Raw genomic sequence first — 21,942 nt, 5'->3', positions numbered from 1 at the left:
CTTTATATAATACTCAATCTATACTGTTTCATTCATTGATTGTTTTTACACTAAAACATTCATAACTAAACAAAAGAGATTATATTAACACATATTTAGAAGAGAGAAAAATATTAATAAAAATGATATTTTTTAAAATAATATATAAATTTAAGACAAATTTATTACTATCAATTAAATTAATTATTTTTTAAAATTTTTGTAAATTAGATCATTGTGTCTTATAAAAATAGAAATAAAGATAATATTAGTTAGGAGAAAACTCTTCTCCCCACACATTTGTCACGTATTGTTCATTCGTTTTTAATTATAAGATTATTTTAATTAATTTACGTTTCTTAAAAAAAATTAGTTTAGGTAATTATATTAAAATTTTCAATTATGTGTATTATTATTTTTTTATCTCTTTATTCACTTAATTGTTTCTCGTTAATATTTGAAGAAAAAATAATTAAGTAAAAATATGTAAGAAAAAAATAGTTAATACATATAAAAATTATAAAATAATCTTATAAAAACGACAAATAAATTCTTTTAAAAAATCCTATAAGTAAGAAGGAAAGAGTACTACTAAAACAGCTTAAAGTATTTGCCACTTATGGGTAAACCTTTCATCTTTTAATTATTTAATGAGTGTCCTTAAATTAGCAAGACCCTTCCCAAAAATATCTCGATCCCTACTGGTACAACAAAACCGTGAAAGGTAATAGTTTTTGTCTGATCTGAATGTGGGATTCGCATGCGTCTTTTGGAATCAGCGAAAGAGCATCACTCTGTATAATATTGAATGCCTAAAGCAGAAGCTAGCTCCTCAACTTATCAAACGGCCAGAGCACATGGATTGAATATGTGTGCACATCAAGGAAGTACGTGTGCCCAACCCCCAGTTAAAGACATCAAGAACACTCATGTATCAAAAATAAGTATTAGTATAACAATCACATCCCCCAATGGTATAAAAATATCATTTTAGTTTATATGACTCGTTATACTAAAAATATTTATACTATAAACCAAATTTTATAATATATATGACTTTCAATATAATTATCGTAAAACTTATCATTTTATTTTGATATCAAATTTCAATAATTTTTTTTTAAAAATACTTACTATTTTATTTTGTGATTAACATAATTTAATAAAATTAATTAATTTTTTTAAATGTAAAATTATTATTTTTTATAATAAAGACAAGCAGGAGTAGTTCATGTAGGTACGATTAAAGCTATAAGATAACATGATTAACAAAATAATAATTTTTGGGATTTCAAATTGCATTGGGCAATCCAAGGTGTTGACTATTGAGTTGTATGCCGCCACTCTCCCTAATACAAGTTAAAATTCATAAAAGATGTCGATTATTTCATTGTCACTCCAAGTCATATCCATGGATCATACAAGTAATCAAAATCAAATTGGATACTTTGGATACTAACAATGAAAAAAAAAAAAAAACACACGCAACTGCCTCGATGTGCCGCATAAATGACTTCTAAAAAAAAATGCCGTATATATATGATAGTAGGTCGTGCATTGTTTTGTTAATTGTTTGTCCTCTAATATTTACAATAATATCTAAATTCACTAATAAATAAATGAGTAACGTCATCATTGGTTTTTAATTTTTATATACTCTAGTCTTTTTTTTCTTCTTCCATTTGACCCACTATCATATTATGCACATGCAAATTAAACTAAAACTGCTGCGTACGTATGAACCTACCAAAAAATATTTCTTCATGGAGTTGCGTCAAATTGAGAAATCAGTGGGACCAGCAATAATAGAAGACAAGTGTTTCCAACTGAAGCTCGTGTGCAGGGTAGTGTTGGGGATCTGGTACATCGTGGGCAAAGATCTTCGATCTCATTGTTCGTTCGAAAGGTAAGTCGAAAAAATATATAAGAATTATTAACTCAATAATCAGCACAACATGTCATGCTAGATTACCAGTGAAGCACAACATGTCCGGAATATATATAACTACATTACCATACCAACACATGCAGTATAATACGGAGGGAAGATCATCACGTCTCTTGTGTGTGTTGTACATAAACTATGAAGACAAAAGGTTGATTTTGAACTGTATAAAAGAACATTTATTAGAAATAAATATTCAATTTTTTAAATAAATTTTAATACTTTGAAAGATTAGTCTTCACTAAAAGATAGTCCAAGTTTACCAAAGAAAAAGTACACTTTCCAATTCCTACAATAAAGCAAAACCCTAACCAATATTCTAATGTTTATTTTAAATAACTAAAATTTATAATAAATAAAGTCCAAGTTTACTTTATAATAAATAAAATCCTAACTAGTATTACGTTATTTTTCCTTCTTATGCTAAAATATAAAGTAAATTACACTTTACTCCCATAAAAAATATGAGTGTTACACTGTATTTTTTCTCTTATGTTAAAATATATAATATAGGTTTTTATTTTTAACTTAATATCGTTAAAAATATTTTATTTATTTTTAATTAAAATATATACCGAAATATTTTTAATTCACGTATTCACTCACTGATAAGGATTTCTTTAAATATATTTAAATTTAAAATAATCTATTAAAGTACTAATAATTAAGAATATATATAAAGATTTTTGTCATTTTTTAGTGTTCATACAAAGTTTAAGGGCGACACAAACAGCGATACCATCGTCTACTTTTAAATGCAGTTGAAAGGAGTATCTTATTTTGTGACAATGCCTGTAGCAAAAGTATCAAGAACATGATACGTACGATTAAAGCACATAAATAGACCAAAAAAGAAAATGTTCCAAGAGGCCAAAACCTTTTAACATCACGTCGTTATTGATGCCCCATTTGGTGATACAGTGATATATATATGTAAATCATGGAAGTACATATTTGCAGTTACTACTTGAGACGGCTCGTTTTTTTTTTTTTTACAATAGATGGTTAATATCATGTGAAATGCAATCAAATCAACAAAATACTAATGCAAGAGTAATAATCAAATTAATCTAGTGTAATTAAAATGCTTACTACCAAACAAAAGTAAATTGAACAAGCTGACTTAATCATAAAAGCAAAAGCTAACTCCATGATTTACTACTAAAATAAACGTCAATGCTTAACCACTCACTTAAGCAAAATCCCACATGCTTAACCTTTGAGAGTATGTTTATTTCACGAATTAAAGGTTAATTCTTAAAAATGTAGCATGAAAAATATTGGATCAGTTTATTTAAACTTAACAAACAATTTTAAAAAAACAATTATTTCTTAAAAAACAAAAAAAAGTATTTTAAATAAAAAAATTTAGACAAATATATCAAAAAAAAATCTTATTTTATTTAAAAAAAACATATTTCTAAAAAAAATATTAAACAAATGGGTTATACACATGTTTATTATAAGCTTTGAAAAAAAAATTCGGTGTATTATTGATTTTCAAGAATATTATATCTTTCATTTTAACATGTTTTTCTACACTTTTATTCTTAGGAGGTATAAGAATATGATATTCTCGGGAGAACGAGAAAATTTATAATTTCCTAAAATACTAGTAACTTTTTATTTTATTTAAAAAAATATTTTTAATTTTAAAACATATTTTCAAGAATATTAAAATGTAACAAAATATATTTTTGAATATACTCAAAAATAATATTTTTGATCATAATATTTTTAAAAATATAATTCCTAAGAAAATAGCATGATACTTTGAAACAAATGCTGCCTGTGAAAAAAAGTAAAAAAAGCCCAATATGCTTAACCAAATCATCAAAGTTTGCAATAATATATAGATTTCTTCAACGTGAGACATACAGGCAAAACCAAATAATAAAAATTCCCGTAATAGGCTTCTCCAACATGAAAAATAAAGCATTATATATAGCAAATTCTAACCAAATAAAAAAATTCCCGTAATAGACTTCTACACTTTTCATAAACGTTTAAGTTTATATGTGTTCCCACGTTTCTACTATCTCAACTATCATATTCACTTTCATTTAAACTAGATTTTCTCTTGTGGTGAACTTTAATCTCTTAGAATACATATGGTATACTTTATGCTTTTAAATTATAATATCATTATATCAATTGACTGATTAACAATATTTTATCTTCAAAATTCAGACACACTTCTAACATGCCTACAACATAACATCTTATATTTTTAATATCAACTTAATATATTAACATAACTTTTATCTCTTTCAATCTATCATTTTAACATCTTTAGTTATAACTTAAATTTGAATATTTTTTAAACAAATGATCATTAATTAAAAATAACAATACATAAAATTAGTTATCATAAAATCTAAAATATAATCTACTAGTGAAATAATCTGTGCCATACACGGGTGTTAATTTATAAATGTGAAAATAAATAAATTAGATATTATAATAATACAAGGTTATTTTTAATTAATAATATTTATTTTAAACTAAAATGTAATTTTGATCCTCTATTTCAAAATAACAACATTTAATCTCCTTATTTTACTAAGTAAATAATTTTGGTCCCTCCATGCAAAATCAATGTATTTAATTTTTTTTACAAAAATGTTATCTTTAATGGTGATTAAACATTTGATTTTCTTGGTAAGAAAACACTGAGGTGCAATGGTGGGTCCATAAAATTTTCCCCGTGACGACACAAAATAGTCTAATATTTTCTCAAATAAAAAAATATATAAGCTTTATTAAAAATGGTAATAAAAAAAATTAAAAACAATAAAATTTTAAAAATAAATTGGGTAAAATTAATACCAATTTATTATTTCTTTTATCTTTTACAACTATTTATATTAATCTTATTACAAAAATTATTTTGTGGGACAAGATCTATTTCTTTATGGAGAAAAAATATTTATTTGATATATTCAAAAAAAAAAAATACTTTGTGGAGGAGAACTACTGTGGTGACTTTCTTCGTGTTTCTTTAGTTCTGGATTTGTTGTCTTTTTTGTTAATATGTTTTTTTCTTCTCAAATTAATTTTTTTGAAAAATGTCACAAATTAACAAGCATAAGAAATATCCGAGAAATGCAGTAAAATGAAGTTGATCCTCCCAGTAATAATTATGTGTGCAATGACAATAAATGCAATTATAAGAATTGGGGCACTGAGGATCAGAAAAATGCTTGTAGCATTATATATAACAATCAAAATTATAGATAATTAGTTAATTATTTTACAAGCACACAAATTTTCAAATGAACAAAATGTTTGGTTAACATAATATAGTAGAACTCACAAACAACGACAATAGCTAATGATGTTTAAGGCTGGGTTGGGTTTGTTGCTTAAAGTGGAATTGATGGCGGTAGGTGCCGAGGCCGACGTCACAGGTGAAGGTTAGGTTTGGAGTCACCGCTTATGATATTAGTTTTCCATAGTTTTTTTTAATTAAATACATTTTAATTCAATAAAAAATAATTATAACGCTCAACGTTTATATTCAACCGTTAGCCCATTGATTTCGATGACGGACCAAAATTACTGATTTTGTAAAATAAAAAGATGAAATGTTTCAGTTTTAAAATATGAAAACTAAAATTAAGGATTGAAAAAATAGAAAAATTAAAATTGCATTTTAACCTTTATTTTAATACAAGGTATTTTTAACTAATAATATTTTTTAAGAAATATTAAAAATTTAATTTAGAAACAAAAGTGAAAAAGAAAAATTGAAAAAAGAGAAGAAGTTAAAAAAACTCCCAAAAGCACTCCCATTACATAAAAACTCCTAAAAACGTTGAAGATAGATATCTAAAAATTCTATCATTAAATAAAAACTCCTAAAAAATCTCCAACAGTAATTCTAATTTACATGTATGCTTATTAAATTGAAAGATTAATATTAAATTATATATATATATATATATACTAGTGGTATAAAGATATGCACCAACAGTACTGGTGTAAAGTTTTCTGAAAGAAAAAAATACAATAATATCCTTTTTTTAGGTTTTGTGTAATTACATAAGTATTTATATTTTTAAACCATTAGGCTGCTTTATCTTATAGGAGATATTAGTCTAAGACTTGAGGGAGTGTTGAAAAAAATATGCGCGCAATATTTTTAAACATACATATAAGGGAGAACTAGTATAATGCTTTCAAGCTCAAAGGAATGTTAGTGTTTTCTTTAAAAAATAAAGAAATAAAGAAAGATTAATGTAGGAAAATAAAAAAAAGGATAAAGTTATGTGTAATTTGATAAAATCTGATAAAGTGTTTATGTAATATGTTCTTTTTAATATTGCTATCTAATCATAAAGTGTAAATATAATAAATTTGTCAATTTTGACAATAGTTAGGCTAAATGCAATTTTGGTTATCTTATTTTTAAAAAAAATTAATAATTTTAATCCTTATATTTTAAAATAATTAAAGATATTTAGTTTCTATATTTTTAAAACTCACAATTTCATTTTTCTATTTTAAAATATAAACATTTTGTCCATCGATTTTGTAAAATATGTGTTTGCTCCATCAAACCCAAAATTCATTTGATTTGTTAAAAATATAATAGTGAACATGACAAGAAAGACAACACATGATAAAGATATAAGTTATATGATTGTTTTTTTATTTTATTTTGTACATCGACTTGTGAATAATAGATAATATGATTATATTTGATAAAATTGGTTGAAAAATTAACTTATTAAATTATAAGTATTCGGTAAAATTAGTTGTTAAAGTAGTTGAAAAGTATAAAATGATTGAAAAATAATAAATTTATAATTTATTTAGAACTTAGGCATAAATTTTCATAAAAATAAAAATATTAAGGATAGAAATGGAAAAAAATATAAAAAGTTAGAAGTTAGAAGCTGATATTTAAGAAAAACAATACTTAAAGTAGTGTTTCAAAGGACGTTAAAAGCTATATCGAGGAACTATTGAAAGAATATTTGTTTATCAAATAACCAAACAAACTTTTCAGTTAGTAAAAAAAGTTAGAAACTAGTTGAAATATATAGTTAAATACAACCTACAAGTAAAATAATATAAAATTTACTACAATACCTAATATTAATTATCTTAATACAATTTATATCAAATTTAATGTAATTACCGAAATACAAAAAGAAAGAGATTAGAATAAAAAAACTCGTGTTTCCTTTTTAAAAGGATTATTACTTTCATTAATTATTTTTTTCAATTATTAAAGATATAAAAATATGAATATATGTGTTTTTATTAATATTTTACACCCGAGACAAAAATTTGTCACATGAACCAAAAAGATCTTAAAAACATTAATTGTTAAGAGATAATATTGACTATTGATTAAACAATTAATCTCATATTATATCACTAAATTTGACTACACTAGTTTAAGTTATTAACTCGTTGATATTTTAAATTTGATCGAATGATCAAAATTGTTAATTTTATAAAATTGGAGAATTAAATATCTTTATTGAAAGATAGAGAGCTAAATATGTAAAATTTTAAAAATAAAAAGACTATATATCTTTATTTTAAAATAAATGGATCAAACTTATGAATTTAAAAAAATAAAAAAATAAAATTTATATTTCAACTTAATAAATACCTTAAAAATCACATCAAAAGAAAATAATTAGTTTGTTGACCGAGTTTTTTTAAACTGTTTTTTCTAGTGAAGTTTATTTAAACTTGAGTCATAAACCACAGTATACTCCATTAAAGTAGGATCACTTCCATATTTGTAAATAATAAATTATTTTTGCTTTTCTAAAAAAATATTATTTTTGCTTCAGTTTTTATTCACAATACATATCCATTAAATTAATTTACATTGAATGGGTACAATAATTTTATGATTTTTGCACTAATTAATTTAAAAAATTACCCCACTAACAGTTTTTATTCACAATACATACCCATTAAATTTATTACTGACAATTAATATCACATCCATATTTATTATAAATAGTAATGATTACTAGAAATAATGAATTAAATTTGAATCATTTATTATTTTTTACCAAGAGTTAATGTTATTTAATGCATTTTTTCCTTATTATTTTTTTCAAAACAAAAGATGCTAAATCATTTATGTCATTATCGAAAGAAAAAAATAAATAAAAATGTATGTTGGTAATTTAACGACGTGGTGGGACCCATCGATCGCGGTTGTCGCATGCCGCATAGCGCACCTCACATGTGGCCCACCACCTGGCTGTCAACCAAGTTACCCATAGGACTTCTTTGTAATTACGCATTACTATTTAATTAATACTATTTTAATATCCTCGTGGCCCCACTCTTTTTTTTTTCCCTTCTTTTTCCTTAAAAAGATAAAAATTCCATCGCAAAACTGAAAAAGCAAAACTCTCACTCACACTCACTCCCTCTCTATAAATTCATCCTTTATTTCTCTTGAAGCCACTGATCTCAAACCAACACTGTTTACCTACCGGCGGCGCAGTTTTTCTCATCGCTTCTTCTTCTTCTTCTTCTTTCGTTTGCATCTGAAACTGTTGGCTCTGTTTTTATTCAACTCAACAGCACATCACTTTGTAAATTACTATAAAAAGCCAGATCTATTGCTTTTCATCCATTAACGAGGGGAAAAAAACAATATAGCAATCAAACAGATAACAATTTCTCGATTATTTTCTCCCTTCTATATTGACTGTTTCCTGAAGCGATGTCGTGCTCTCTCTCGTTTTCAAGGCTTTACGCTCGCTCGGAGAGAACTCTTCCGAGCGAAAACGAGAAGCCACGTCTCAACGTACGATGTCCGGTGAGAGTGACGAAGTTTTTAGGAACGCGGCTGCGTTCGAGCGGGAAGAGCCTCGGTTCGGAGCGGTTTCACGTTTGGCAATCGGAGGGGCCGGGTCGGTCACCGAAGCTGAGGGTTGCGGTTCGGTCGGCTATGTCCGCCGTACCGAACAAGCCGCTCGGGCTTTACGATCCGGCCATGGATAAGGACTCGTGTGGAGTGGGATTCGTGGCGGAACTGTCCGGCGAAAGTAGCCGCAAAACGGTGAGTGCGACGACTTTGGCGTTTGCATGTGAGTGTGAGTATGAGTATGGTGCGTGTGATGTGCGTTTTTACGATTATGTGTCGTTTTTGCTGTAGGTGACTGATGCTTTGGAGATGCTGGTGCGCATGACGCACAGAGGTGCTTGCGGCTGTGAAGCCAACACTGGAGATGGAGCAGGGATCATGGTGGCTCTACCTCACCAGTTTTACAAGGAGGTAGTATTCTATTTTATTTTCTTAAAATTTTTATGGAGAACTTTTGATTTTCTTAACTAGATTAATATATGACTTTACTAAATTTCAGTAAAAAAATTTATTGTTAAATATGACTTTGCGGTTTTATCATCCGCTCTATTTACAATATTTTGGTTAGTTGTTTGGCCAGTCCGTTTCATTTTTTCTAATAGAAAACTACTATTTTAAAAAAATTAATCAAAATTTGAAAAAAATTCATGGAATTACTTCAGTTTTTTTTTTAAAATCAAAAGTAAAAAAGTATAAAATCAAATGAAAATAATATATTATTTTAAATAGTTTTCTATAGAATCATTTGCTTTTTCAAAAAAAGAGAAAGTTTGTTTTTTTTATGATGGTAAACAAATAGTATAAACAAATAAACTAACTTTTTTCTTAAAATTTCAAAAAAATAATTGATGCAACATAATTTGGGAATTATTTTTCTTAGTATGCAACAAATTAATCCTTGATTGGTTTTTTGTTCGGAAAAAGTGTTTTCTGTTATGCGTTTTCAAGATTCGGCGCCGGTGCGAGCTAAATTCGCTTTTCATCTTTTTATTTATTTATTTATTATTTTTAAACCCTTTTCTGGTTTGTTGAAGTATGCTATTCTTCAATTATGTGTTATAGATTCCATAAGTAGGACTGGACGCACTAAATATAGTTGGATTCAAAGTTATTATAAGATTAAAGTACATAGCATTTCATAGACTTTTAAAATTCGAAAATACTAAACTTCCACCTCACTTTTGGTGGATTGGAGTGGAAGAAAGAGAAAAATAAAAAATAAAAAAGGTAAAGAAAAAATAGTTATTGATATGATGGGAACAACAAAGAGATAGGAAAAATAGTTATTGATAGTATATAATAGTTTTATATTTTTATCTAATTATAAATTATTGTGTAAGATAATTTTATTGACTTTCACACTAATTATTTTAAAATCTAATTATAAATTATTGTGTAAGATAATTTTATTGACTTTCACACCAATTATTTTAAAAGTTATACTAATGGTGATTTGTGATTAGTTGAGAGTGAAAAATGATGGAAATGAAATAGAACAGAGTGTGTATAATTATAATAACTTTTTTTATTTTTTTTTTTATTTTTTTAAAGGACCTTTTAAAATTATTAAAACATCATATAATTTTACTTTCTAGATATGGGTGAATATAAATCATTATTTTATATGAATATTTTATTTGTCTTGATTTTGGCACGTATGATTTTTCCGATAATATATATCGTGGTTTAATGACTGGATTGTTAAAATTCAGGTTTGCCAAATATAGTCTTAAGTACAAATCTTACACTTGAATTAATTGAATTAAAGACCATAAGAAATTGCCTTTTATTTTTGTCTTAATTTCTGAAATCCTGGAAGTAAATTTCTTCATCTACTATGTAGATTTTCATCTGCGCTTTTCTAGGGCCTTTTTACTTGAGAATCCAGATTAATCATCCCAAGATTCCTCAGTTAAGGAGAAACAAACAGGAAATAGTTTTTAAATCAATCCATAGAGGTTTTGACTGATTCCTCAGTCTTTAACTTCTTCATGGAGCGTGATGAGTGAAAATATGCACATATTTTCATTTACTGATGTTTGATGCAGTGTTTTTCACCTGTTGGTTTGACTATTTGCAGGTTGTGGATTTTGAGCTTCCGCCACCAGGAAAATATGCCGTTGGCATGCTTTTCTTGCCTACATCCAATAGTCGCAGGGAAGAGAGCAAAAATGTATTTCAAAAGGTAACTTAAATTCTGAAATATCTTTGTCTTATCTAAAAATTAATTTCATGCATGCTTGCTTGAGTTCAACTTGATTTCATCACATTATTGTTATCATGCTGAAGTTGTAATTGACATTCACTTTCACAAGTGTGTAACTGTTTTGCTATTAAATTTACCATGGTAACTGGAGTATTATTGTTATCATGCTGAAGTTGTAATTGACATTCACTTTCACTAGTGTGTAACTGTTTTGCTATTAAATTTACCATGGTAACTGGAGTATTGGTTTTATATTCGTGGCATTTCTTTTTAAATGTTTTGTGCTTTTGTTGTCAGGTTGCCGAATCTCTGGGGCACTCTGTTATTGGATGGCGTTCTGTGCCCACTGATAACACAGGATTGGGCAAATCTGCCGTGCTAACTGAACCAGTGATCGAGCAAGTGTTTCTTACTCCAAGTACTCAGTCAAAAGTTGATTTGGAAAGACAGGTACCTTTTCTACATAACATGTTTGTTATGGCTTCTACATTAAAAATGAACATATAATTGAACCTAAGTTCTAGTAAAAGAAAGAAACAAATTTTCAAGTAAATTACTAAACTACACATCTTGATTTTGGAATAATATGCTAGCAAAATTTACAGGTAAAGAAGGAAAAAAGATATTAAATATTTTTGGTACTCACTTTGTGTGATTAATTTTAAGTGAGATTTGGATAATAATTTTGCCACGCTTAATGGATAATTTGTTCCTTTCATGCAGATGTACATATTAAGGAAGCTGTCCATGGTTGCTATAACATCTGCATTAAACCTCGATAATGATGGCATTACAGATTTCTATATCTGTTCACTTTCATCAAGGTGCTTTGCCAAGATGAGACATCTCTTTTTGAGAACTAAATTATGGTTACTCTCAACGTCTAAATCAGTTTCCAATTTTGTACAGGACCATTGTTTACAAAGGTCAGTTAACACCAGCTCAGTTGAAGGATTACTATTTTGCAGATCTTGGCAATGAAAGGTTTACGAGCTACATGGCCCTGGTAAATATATTATCCAGTAACTTCTCTTCTTTCTCCACTAACTCTATATACTCCAACAAACAGCATGGGGAACAACCAGTAACTGAAGAGATGCAAGGTTGGGGAATGACTTCTGAGGCATTGAGGTTTGAATGATCTCTTAAGTTCTTCCGCTTCCTTGATTACTATTTGAATTTGGATGCAATGGGCGAGTTGGTAAGACAGTTCATTATGAAGATAATCATGTTTACAGAAATTTCTGCTGATGTTCTGTGTTTAGTTGGCCTGGAAGACAATATCTTAGTGGTGGAGTGAAAAAATCATTTCGGTTAAAATGGAATAGGATTTCTGGAATTTCTACAGGCGCTGTGGCACTTCAGTATACTATCATTGATGTGCTTGAAAAATATTCATTAATGCTCTTAATTTTCCGCTACAGTTTATAGTCTGTAATAAGAAGAAACCATAAATACTGACAATTAGGCATATCTGATGTGCAGATACATTCACGATTTTCGACAAATACTTTTCCTAGTTGGGATCGTGCTCAACCTATGCGTGTATTGGGCCACAATGGAGAAATCAACACACTTAAAGGAAATGTAAACTGGTATGTCTTGAAAAACTATTAATATAGTTTGAGCCAGAAGAATGAATTCTATAATGCACTGCAAATTTAAATGGTTGTATCAGTAATATCCCGGTGCAGTTGAAATGGATGAATTGAAGAGTTAATTCGTGATTGTTTCTTTATCTCTCTCTCTCTCTCTCTCTATATATATATATATCTTAATAATGGCTACTGTGTTCTAGTCAAGTTTGGAAGATTGATGTTAGTTGATTTTGAAATAGGTGTAACAGCTTTGCACTGGATACCTCTCATTGCATTTTGAGTGAAGGATATATCAGCTAATAACTTACATTTTGTAGGATGAAGGCACGTGAAGGCCTACTGAAGTGCAAGGAGCTTGGTCTATCCGAGAATGAGTTAAAGAAGCTTTTGCCTATTGTGGATGCAAATTCATCTGATTCAGGTGATATTTTATCTGAATTTATTTTTGTGTACCAGATATGTTCATAACTTCATTTACTAATTATAGTTTTTCTTCTGCAGGAGCTTTTGATGGTGTCCTTGAGTTTTTGATTCAGTCTGGAAAAAGTCTTCCTGAAGCTGTTATGATGATGATTCCTGAAGCATGGCAAAATGACAAGAACATGGATCCTCAGCGCAAAGCCTTTTATGAATACTTCTCAGCTCTCATGGAGCCATGGGATGGGCCAGCTCTTATATCATGTGAAATTCCTGGACTGATAATTACCTGCTTTATCTGTAACACGCACTTTGTTATGGATTCTTAATTTTGTGTTGATTTAATATTATTGCAGTTACTGATGGCCACTATCTTGGAGCAACGTTGGACAGGAATGGGCTGCGACCAGGCCGCTTTTATGTCACCCACAGTGGACGAGTTGTAATGGCGAGTGAAGTTGGGGTTGTAGACATTCCTGTTGAAGACGTGAGTCGGAAAGGAAGACTAAATCCTGGCATGATGCTTCTGGTGGATTTTGAGAAGCATATTGTTGTGAATGATGATGCCTTAAAGGAACAGTATTCATTGGCAAGGCCATATGGGGAATGGCTCAAAAAGCAGAAGTTAGAACTCAAAGACATAGTTGATTCTGTTCATGAATCTGAAAGAGTGCCTCCATCAATAACAGGAGTGGTGCCAGTAAGTATAAAATAAAAATCCGTGTGAACTTTGCATGAATTTCTAGTTGACTATTCTCACTAATACATTTTCCATGAATTACAGGCATCTGGTGATGACGTGGATATGGAAAATATGGGAATTAATGGTTTATTGGTTCCATTGAAAGCTTTTGGGTATGGAATGTCCATCCCGAATATTTTCTTTATTTTATCTATTGTATTTACGAAGGATGTGTTTTTATATTCTGCTTTATTCTAACAGATATACCGTTGAATGCTTGGAAATGTTATTACTTCCCATGGCAAAAGATGGTACGGAAGCCCTTGGGTCAATGGGAAATGATGCTCCATTAGCCGTCATGTCAAATAGAGAAAAACTCACTTTTGAGTACTTTAAGCAAATGTTTGCCCAAGTGACAAACCCACCGATTGATCCTATTCGAGAGAAAATAGTCACGTCCACGGAATGTATGGTTGGTCCAGAAGGCGACTTAACAGAAATAACTGAGGATCAATGCCACCGTCTTTCCTTAAAAGGTCCCCTTTTATCCATTGAAGAAATGGAAGCCATTAAAAAAATGAATTACAGGGGATGGCGGAGCAAAGTTATAGATATAACATACTCAAAGGGCCGTGGCAAGAAAGGGTTGGAGGAAGCCTTGGATAGGATATGTGCGGAAGCACATGATGCAATTAGTGATGGCTACACTACCCTTGTGTTGTCTGATAGAGGTATTATATTATCTTATACTTGTATTGTGTGTATAATATATACACTGCCCTTCCATCTAATTGATTTGTTTCTCATATTGCATCTTGTAGCCTTCTCAAGGAAACGTGTTGCTGTGAGCTCCCTGCTGGCTGTTGGTGCTGTCCATCAACATCTAGTGAAAACACTTGAGCGTACTAGAGTTGCCTTAGTAATAGAATCTGCTGAGCCACGTGAAGTGCACCATTTCTGCACACTTGTTGGCTTCGGTGCTGATGCTATATGTCCATATTTGGCTGTAGAGGCAATTTGGCGACTACAGGTTGATGGAAAGATCCCACCAAAAACAAATGGTGAATTCTACTCAAAAGATGAGCTGGTTAAGAAGTACTTCAAAGCAAGCAACTATGGAATGATGAAGGTGCTTGCGAAGATGGGAATATCTACTTTGGCCTCTTACAAAGGTGCTCAGATTTTTGAAGCTCTGGGTCTTTCATCAGAAGTGATTGAAAGGTGCTTTGCTGGAACCCCAAGTCGAGTTGAGGGTGCAACATTTGAGATGCTTGCTCGTGATGCTCTTAAATTGCATGAGTTAGCATTTCCTTCTCGGGTTTTCTCTGCTGGAAGTGCTGAAGCAAAGGCATTACCAAATCCTGGGGATTATCATTGGAGAAAAGGCGGGGAAATTCACTTGAATGATCCACTTGCCATATCAAAGCTTCAAGAGGCTGCCAGAACTAACAGCAAAGATGCATATGAACAGTACTCTAAGCTCATTCACGAGTTAAATAAAGCCTGTAATTTGCGGGGACTTCTGAAATTTAAAGAGGCAGCTGTGAAAGTTTCCCTTGATGAAGTAGAACCTGCTAGTGAGATTGTTAAACGGTTTTGCACTGGTGCCATGAGTTATGGGTCTATATCATTGGAGGCACACACAGCATTGGCAACTGCTATGAATAAGATTGGAGGGAAATCCAACACAGGTTTGTTTTAAAAAGAAAATATGACTGCTTATTGTTATTGGAAAAAATGTCAAGTTTGTTTATGTGTTTGGTATTTATGGAAATGCTTTTTGGGACAAATTGTACTTGAAAACCTTTTCTTTTCTCATAATTTAATTATTCTAGATTAGTCTCCTCAATTTTCTTATTACTATTAATTTTTCCATAGGTGAGGGAGGTGAGCAGCCATCTCGTATGGAGCCTCTTTCTGATGGCTCAAGGAACCCGAAAAGGAGTGCCATTAAGCAGGTTGCCAGTGGGAGATTTGGAGTTACAAGTTACTATCTTACAAATGCCGATGAATTGCAGATAAAGATGGCCCAGGTAAATTATCACATTTGGATTTGACAACGTTGTTTCTTTTCGTAGTAATGTAAACAAAGCCATCAAATGGTCTCTAGCCCCTGCACTAATGGAGTTAAGCTTCTGTTGGAAGATGATTCGGAGACTAAAAAGGCAGGCACCTTTGAGTGCTCTTATATGTATACTACATTTGATCTTTGGGAAGGTTGACTTTTTTAATTGAACGTGGAGTACTAGAATGGTATTATTTTAACGCATCTTTTCATCAGGGAGCAAAACCTGGTGAGGGTGGTGAACTTCCCGGCCACAAGGTTGTAGGAGACATTGCTGTCACAAGGAATTCAACCCCCGGTGTAGGACTTATCAGCCCACCTCCTCATCATGATATTTACTCTATTGAAGACCTTGCCCAACTAATTCATGATCTAAAGGTATGATCATATCTTGCTTCAATCCTTTTACATTGGATACTTTTGGTTGGATTTTGTTGTCTTAGGTGTTCATCTTCTTTAATCCCTTTTTGTTACTATGCAGAATGCCAACCCTGCTGCTCGAGTTAGTGTGAAGTTGGTATCTGAAGCTGGAGTTGGTGTAGTTGCCAGTGGAGTTGTTAAAGGCCATGCTGATCATGTCTTGATCTCTGGCCACGACGGAGGTACAGGGGCTTCCAGATGGACTGGCATAAAGAATGCTGGTCTCCCTTGGGAACTTGGCTTGGCTGAGACCCATCAGACTTTGGTTGCTAATGACCTCCGGGGTCGCACAGTTCTCCAAACTGACGGGCAAATTAAAACAGGAAGAGATGTGGCCATAGCCACTCTTCTTGGTGCAGAAGAGTTCGGTTTCAGTACAGCTCCACTCATTACTCTTGGCTGCATCATGATGCGCAAGTGCCACAAGAATACCTGCCCTGTTGGCATTGCTACCCAAGATCCAGTACTAAGAGAAAAGTTTGCCGGAGAACCTGAGCATGTCATTAACTTTTTTTTCATGATAGCAGAAGAGATGAGAGAAATTATGTCCCAGCTTGGGTTTCGTACGGTGAATGAGATGGTTGGCCGTTCAGATATGCTCGAAGTTGATAAGGAAGTCATTAAAAGTAATGAGAAACTAGAGAACATTGACCTCTCTTTTTTGCTTAGACCTGCAGCTGAACTGCGGCCAGAAGCTGCTCAATACTGTGTTCAAAAACAAGATCATGGTTTGGACATGGCCTTGGATAATAAGCTTATAGGTCTGTCCAATGCTGCTTTGGAAAAGGGTCTCCCGGTATACATTGAAAGTCCAATCCATAATGTAAACCGTGCAGTGGGAACTATGCTAAGCCATGCGGTGACTAAAAAGTACCACTTAAATGGTCTTCCAACTGACACTATTCATATCAGATTTAATGGCAGTGCAGGCCAGAGCTTTGGTGCATTCCTTTGTCCCGGCATCACTTTGGAACTTGAAGGTGATGGCAATGACTATGTTGGTAAAGGATTGTCAGGTGGCAAGATTGTTGTATTTCCTCCAAAGGGGAGTACCTTTGACCCTAAGAAGAATATTGTAATTGGTAATGTGGCTCTATATGGGGCCACATCTGGTGAAGCATATTTCAATGGGATGGCAGCTGAAAGGTTTTGTGTGCGTAATTCTGGAGCTAACGCAGTAGTGGAAGGTGTTGGCGATCATGGATGTGAGTACATGACTGGTGGGATAGTAGTTGTGCTTGGAAACACTGGCAGAAATTTTGCTGCAGGTATGAGTGGTGGGATTGCTTATGTTCTAGATATGGATGGAAAATTCCTATCTCAGTGCAACCATGAGCTTGTAGATCTGGATAAGGTTGAAGAGGAAGAGGATATTACTACTCTTAGAATGTTGATACAACAACATCAGCGCCACACAAATAGTGTGCTTGCCAAAGAAGTGCTCCCTGACTTTGAGAATCTTGTTCCAAAATTTATCAAGGTGTTCCCCAAGGAGTATAAACGAGTTTTGGCAAGTACGAAATCAAAGGAAGCTTCCAAAGATGCTGTGGAGTCTGCTTCTAACCATGGAGAGGAGCAAGATGAAATAGAATTGGTGGAGGAAGATGCTTTTGAAAAGCTTAAGAAACTGGCTACTGCATCGATAAATGGGAAGCCTAGTGAGGTAACTGTAAACTTCTTTAATGAGGCGAGATCCACTTACCCCAGGCGTAACTATTAGCATACTTAGTACTTACATGCTCAAACAACTTCTTATGAATGTTAAATTTTATTAGTCCCAACTTTTGAAGTAAAACTTGTCATCGAATAAAAGTCTATAAAAAGTGGTTGATACTTGATCACACCATTTAACTTAACGTATAAAATGCTTTTGAAAAATGCAAGTAAATGTCAACAGTTAAACTGCATTCTTATAAATGTATTGGTATATATGATTATCAAGACAATATTTCATGATTGTCTTGGGTAAATTTATTTATTATAAAGAGTTATTTAAGTGGTGTAAGAATGCCAAGTCTACCCGGTGTTAGTAAATCCCATTCCATGTGTGCACGTGAGAGAGAGATTTGCTCCTGTTCTTATCTTTGCATTTGCATTCACATTAATGTTGTTTCTTAAGGGAGACTTCTTTCCTAAAGTTATCAGAATTTACGTTTAGCAAAAAATTGGAATTTATGTTATTGGCATGAATTGATTGCATTAATGATGACAGGTTGTGTATAAGTTTAAATTTCTGGTCTCTGTTGTTTATTGTGTCAACTGTCAAGATGACACTTACCAGCTATTATTTCCATTTCTATTAGCATAACTTCTTAGAAAGATATTCACCTAAAAAAAAAAACTTTAGAAATGTCTCTTTTACCTCATCTTTACTTAAGGCCTTGTTGATAAATGATTTTTGAACTAACTTTCTGAATAATCTGATGGATGTATACTTGTAATTGATAATATTATGATAGACATTCTCACTTGGTGGGATCTAAGAGTGGTATAGTTGACTTTCTTATTGATTGATTTACTTGTTAGATATCTATCCCTAGATTACTCCTTACATTTTAAGTTGGCTGATGTCTTTGAATACGTGCTGACAATTGAACAGGCTGAATCATCCAAGAGGCCTAGTCAAGTCATTGATCCTGTTAAACACAGAGGTTTTGTTGCTTATGAGCGGGAAAGTGTTCAGTACAGGGATCCCAATGCTCGAATAAATGACTGGAACGAGGTGATGAAGGAAACAAAGCCTGGTCCACTTTTGAAAACCCAATCAGCCCGTTGTATGGACTGTGGTACTCCTTTCTGTCATCAGGTGTGCATTGCCACTTCCATGAATTTTTCCTTTTTGGATGACGTTGAATTTAACTTTCATTATTTGGACCCTTGTTTAGACTAAAGATACTTGATAAACTTGCAGGAAAACTCTGGGTGTCCTCTTGGAAATAAAATACCAGAATTTAATGAGTTAGTATACCAAAATAGGTGGCGTGAAGCATTAGATAGGCTTCTTGAGACAAATAACTTCCCAGAGTTTACCGGTAGGGTATGCCCAGCACCTTGTGAAGGTTCTTGTGTCCTTGGTATTATTGAGAATCCAGTATCTATTAAAAGCATAGAATGCGCTATCATAGACAAAGCTTTTGAGGAGGGTTGGATGGTGCCACGACCTCCAGCTAGGAGAACTGGGTATGCACTTTTTCACCCCTTTCCGTTATTTCTGATGTTGCTTTTCAATCGAATAGGTATAAATGTACAATCCACAAGTTGGTGTTTAGTGATTTTCAGTTATTAAACTGCTTGGCTTTGTTGTAGTTATTATTAAACTGGCTCGTTAGTTAACATCTTCATTAATACAGGAAAAGAGTGGCCGTTGTTGGAAGTGGACCATCCGGCCTGGCAGCTGCTGATCAACTGAATAAAATGGGCCATACTGTAACTGTGTATGAAAGAGCTGATAGGATTGGAGGGCTTATGATGTATGGCGTTCCCAACATGAAGACTGACAAAGTGGATATAGTTCAACGGCGGGTCAACCTTATGGCAGAAGAGGGAATTAACTTTGTGGTGAATGCTAATATCGGGCATGATCCTTTATACTCTCTTGATAGACTTCGGGAGGAAAATGATGCTATTGTCTTGGCTGTAGGAGCCACAAAACCAAGGTGAGACATAGTGCCGGAGTCCTATATATTATTATTGTTTGTATATTTAGTTCAATTTCGCTTGGAATGGATGTATATTAGAAAAAAAGGAATTGTTAAGAGAGATGCTTCAAAGGAAGTTTTTTTTACTTTCAATGCAGGGATCTTCCAGTACCTGGACGGGAGCTGTCAGGAGTTCATTTTGCTATGGAGTTTCTTCATGCAAATACTAAAAGCTTGCTTGATAGCAATCTCCAGGATGGCAACTTCATTTCTGCCAAGGGAAAGAAAGTTGTGGTCATTGGTGGGGGTGACACGGGCACAGATTGCATAGGGACATCCATTCGGCATGGGTGTAGTAGCATTGTAAATCTGGAACTTCTCCCTCAGCCACCACAAACTAGAGCCCCAGGCAACCCTTGGCCACAGGTTAGATCCATTGGTTTCCGAAATATTAGTTGTGTTTGTTCTTTCAGACCATTTGTCAATATAGACTGCTTGAGAAATTGGACATTTGGCTTGCCATTACTAGGACTATACACTAAAATTAGCCTTTTAAAACTCAATGATGGCTAACGGTGCCTTTAAGTTTTCTATGTACATTAATTAACTGACTCCGTGGAGTGTCCTGTAATTGAAAAAAATCTCTTAATTGGTTTTAGCAAAATTGAAATGAAATGACTCCAAGTGTCAATTTTTTCGTTGTAATTGTGCACGATTTTTTGTTTAACCTAGTGTTTCTGAAATACAGTGGCCTCGCATATACCGAGTAGATTATGGGCACCAAGAAGGTGCAGCAAAATTTGGGAAAGATCCAAGATCTTATGAGGTATTGACTAAGCGGTTTGTGGGAGATGAAAATGGAGTTGTGAAGGGACTTGAAGTAATACGTGTCCTCTGGGAGAAGGATGAAACTGGGAGGTTTCAATTTAAGGAAATTGAGGGCTCCGAAGAGATTCTTGAGGCTGACCTAGTTTTACTGGCCATGGGATTCCTTGGCCCTGAGCCTGTAAGTATTCATGATAGCTTCATCTCTTAGTTGTTAACCGAATGTGGTATTTGTCTCTACTGCTTGTTGGTGGTTGAGAAGTTGAAAGAAATGAAAAGATGCTAAAAGAAGTTGAAACAATAAATTAAATTGAAATGTCCATTAGGAAGTGGCTAATGACTGATCTTTTTGCTCTTGGTCTTGCAGACAATTGCAGAGAAGTTGGGTATTGAGCGAGACAACAGGTCAAACTTCAAGGCAGAGTATGGTCGTTTCTCAACCAGTCTTAAAGGGGTGTTTGCAGCCGGAGATTGTCGACGTGGTCAGTCCCTGGTGGTATGGGCAATTTCAGAGGGACGACAAGCTGCAGCACAAGTTGACAGTTTCCTCACAAATGAAGACATAGAGCACAATGTTGCCGGAAGTCCAGACGACAAGCTGCAGCACAAGTTTGCAGTGCCAAACAAACAGTGATTACTTAGGAAAGCCTTCTGAGATTTTTCTTTTCTACAAGATGGAATAATAAGAGATGGCTGCTGGAGATTCATTGAGCATTGCTGGTTCGTGGTTGCGGCCCCATATAAATTTAGGGGGGAAAATAATAAAGAAGCGATTTAAGGGTACAAGGATAGTGCATAGTAGAAAATTAGGAATGTTCATAGGCTTTGTTATGGAAAGGCTATTTCTTGGTTAATTATTGCTGTGTGGAATGAAAATGTACAGTTTGGTAATTAATGATTTAGGTTATTGTTTCCAATTTAAATTGCTTTGAAATGAGTATTGTGAGGTTCTTGCTCATCTGACTGATTTTTCCACACAGCCAAATGTTGATTATTGCAATGTTCTTGGCAGATGAAGTTTCAAATTTGATATTACATAAAACTAAACTAAATTAAATTAAATTATTTTGATATTTAATTTGGTTGACTTTTTATCTTAAAATAAATCGAATTTTAGTGTTACTGAATTTTAAAAGAGTTGTTTTAATAGTGAAACTTAACTAAAAATTCCAAATCCGGAGAGAGCCGTAAGTCATAGTTACAGTTTGGGAATTGATTAATGAGAATGGGACCATGAAGTGTAGCTAGCATAAGCTCCACATTCAGATGTTGAATCTGAAATGGACTTGTTCAATCGACTGACCAAGCGTGATG

General features: G+C 32.5%; 1 protein-coding gene across 3 annotated transcripts; it reads left to right on the top strand.

Annotated features, from left to right (window-relative positions):
- The first annotated feature begins 8,309 nt into the window (after positions 1–8,309).
- On the top strand, positions 8,310–21,603 carry LOC114415537 (glutamate synthase [NADH], amyloplastic-like). Of its 3 annotated transcripts, XM_028380288.1 has the most exons (22): positions 8,310–8,972; positions 9,069–9,188; positions 10,858–10,962; positions 11,281–11,433; positions 11,707–11,807; positions 11,893–11,989; positions 12,469–12,578; positions 12,899–13,002; positions 13,083–13,262; positions 13,355–13,698; positions 13,783–13,853; positions 13,942–14,411; positions 14,502–15,371; positions 15,559–15,713; positions 15,962–16,123; positions 16,227–17,828; positions 18,765–18,971; positions 19,077–19,345; positions 19,516–19,821; positions 19,962–20,229; positions 20,552–20,809; positions 20,996–21,603. In XM_028380288.1, the coding sequence occupies exons 1-22, from the start codon at positions 8,634–8,636 to the stop codon at positions 21,260–21,262; spliced, it is 6,558 nt and encodes a 2,185-aa protein (XP_028236089.1). In that variant the 5' UTR covers positions 8,310–8,633; the 3' UTR covers positions 21,263–21,603. The 3 variants fall into 3 exon arrangements, with proteins under 3 accessions (XP_028236089.1, XP_028236091.1, XP_028236090.1); XM_028380290.1 differs by lacking the exons at positions 8,310–8,972; positions 9,069–9,188; positions 10,858–10,962; ... (1 more) ...; positions 11,707–11,807; positions 11,893–11,989 and adding an exon at positions 12,045–12,114; XM_028380289.1 differs by lacking the exons at positions 8,310–8,972; positions 9,069–9,188; positions 10,858–10,962; ... (1 more) ...; positions 11,707–11,807; positions 11,893–11,989 and adding an exon at positions 12,053–12,184.
- The last annotated feature ends 339 nt before the right edge of the window (positions 21,604–21,942 follow it).

The sequence above is a fragment of the Glycine soja genome, chromosome 6, assembly GCF_004193775.1.
Source record: "Glycine soja cultivar W05 chromosome 6, ASM419377v2, whole genome shotgun sequence".
NCBI lineage: Eukaryota > Viridiplantae > Streptophyta > Magnoliopsida > Fabales > Fabaceae > Glycine > Glycine soja.
This window is presented reverse-complemented; position numbering and strand designations above follow the sequence as displayed.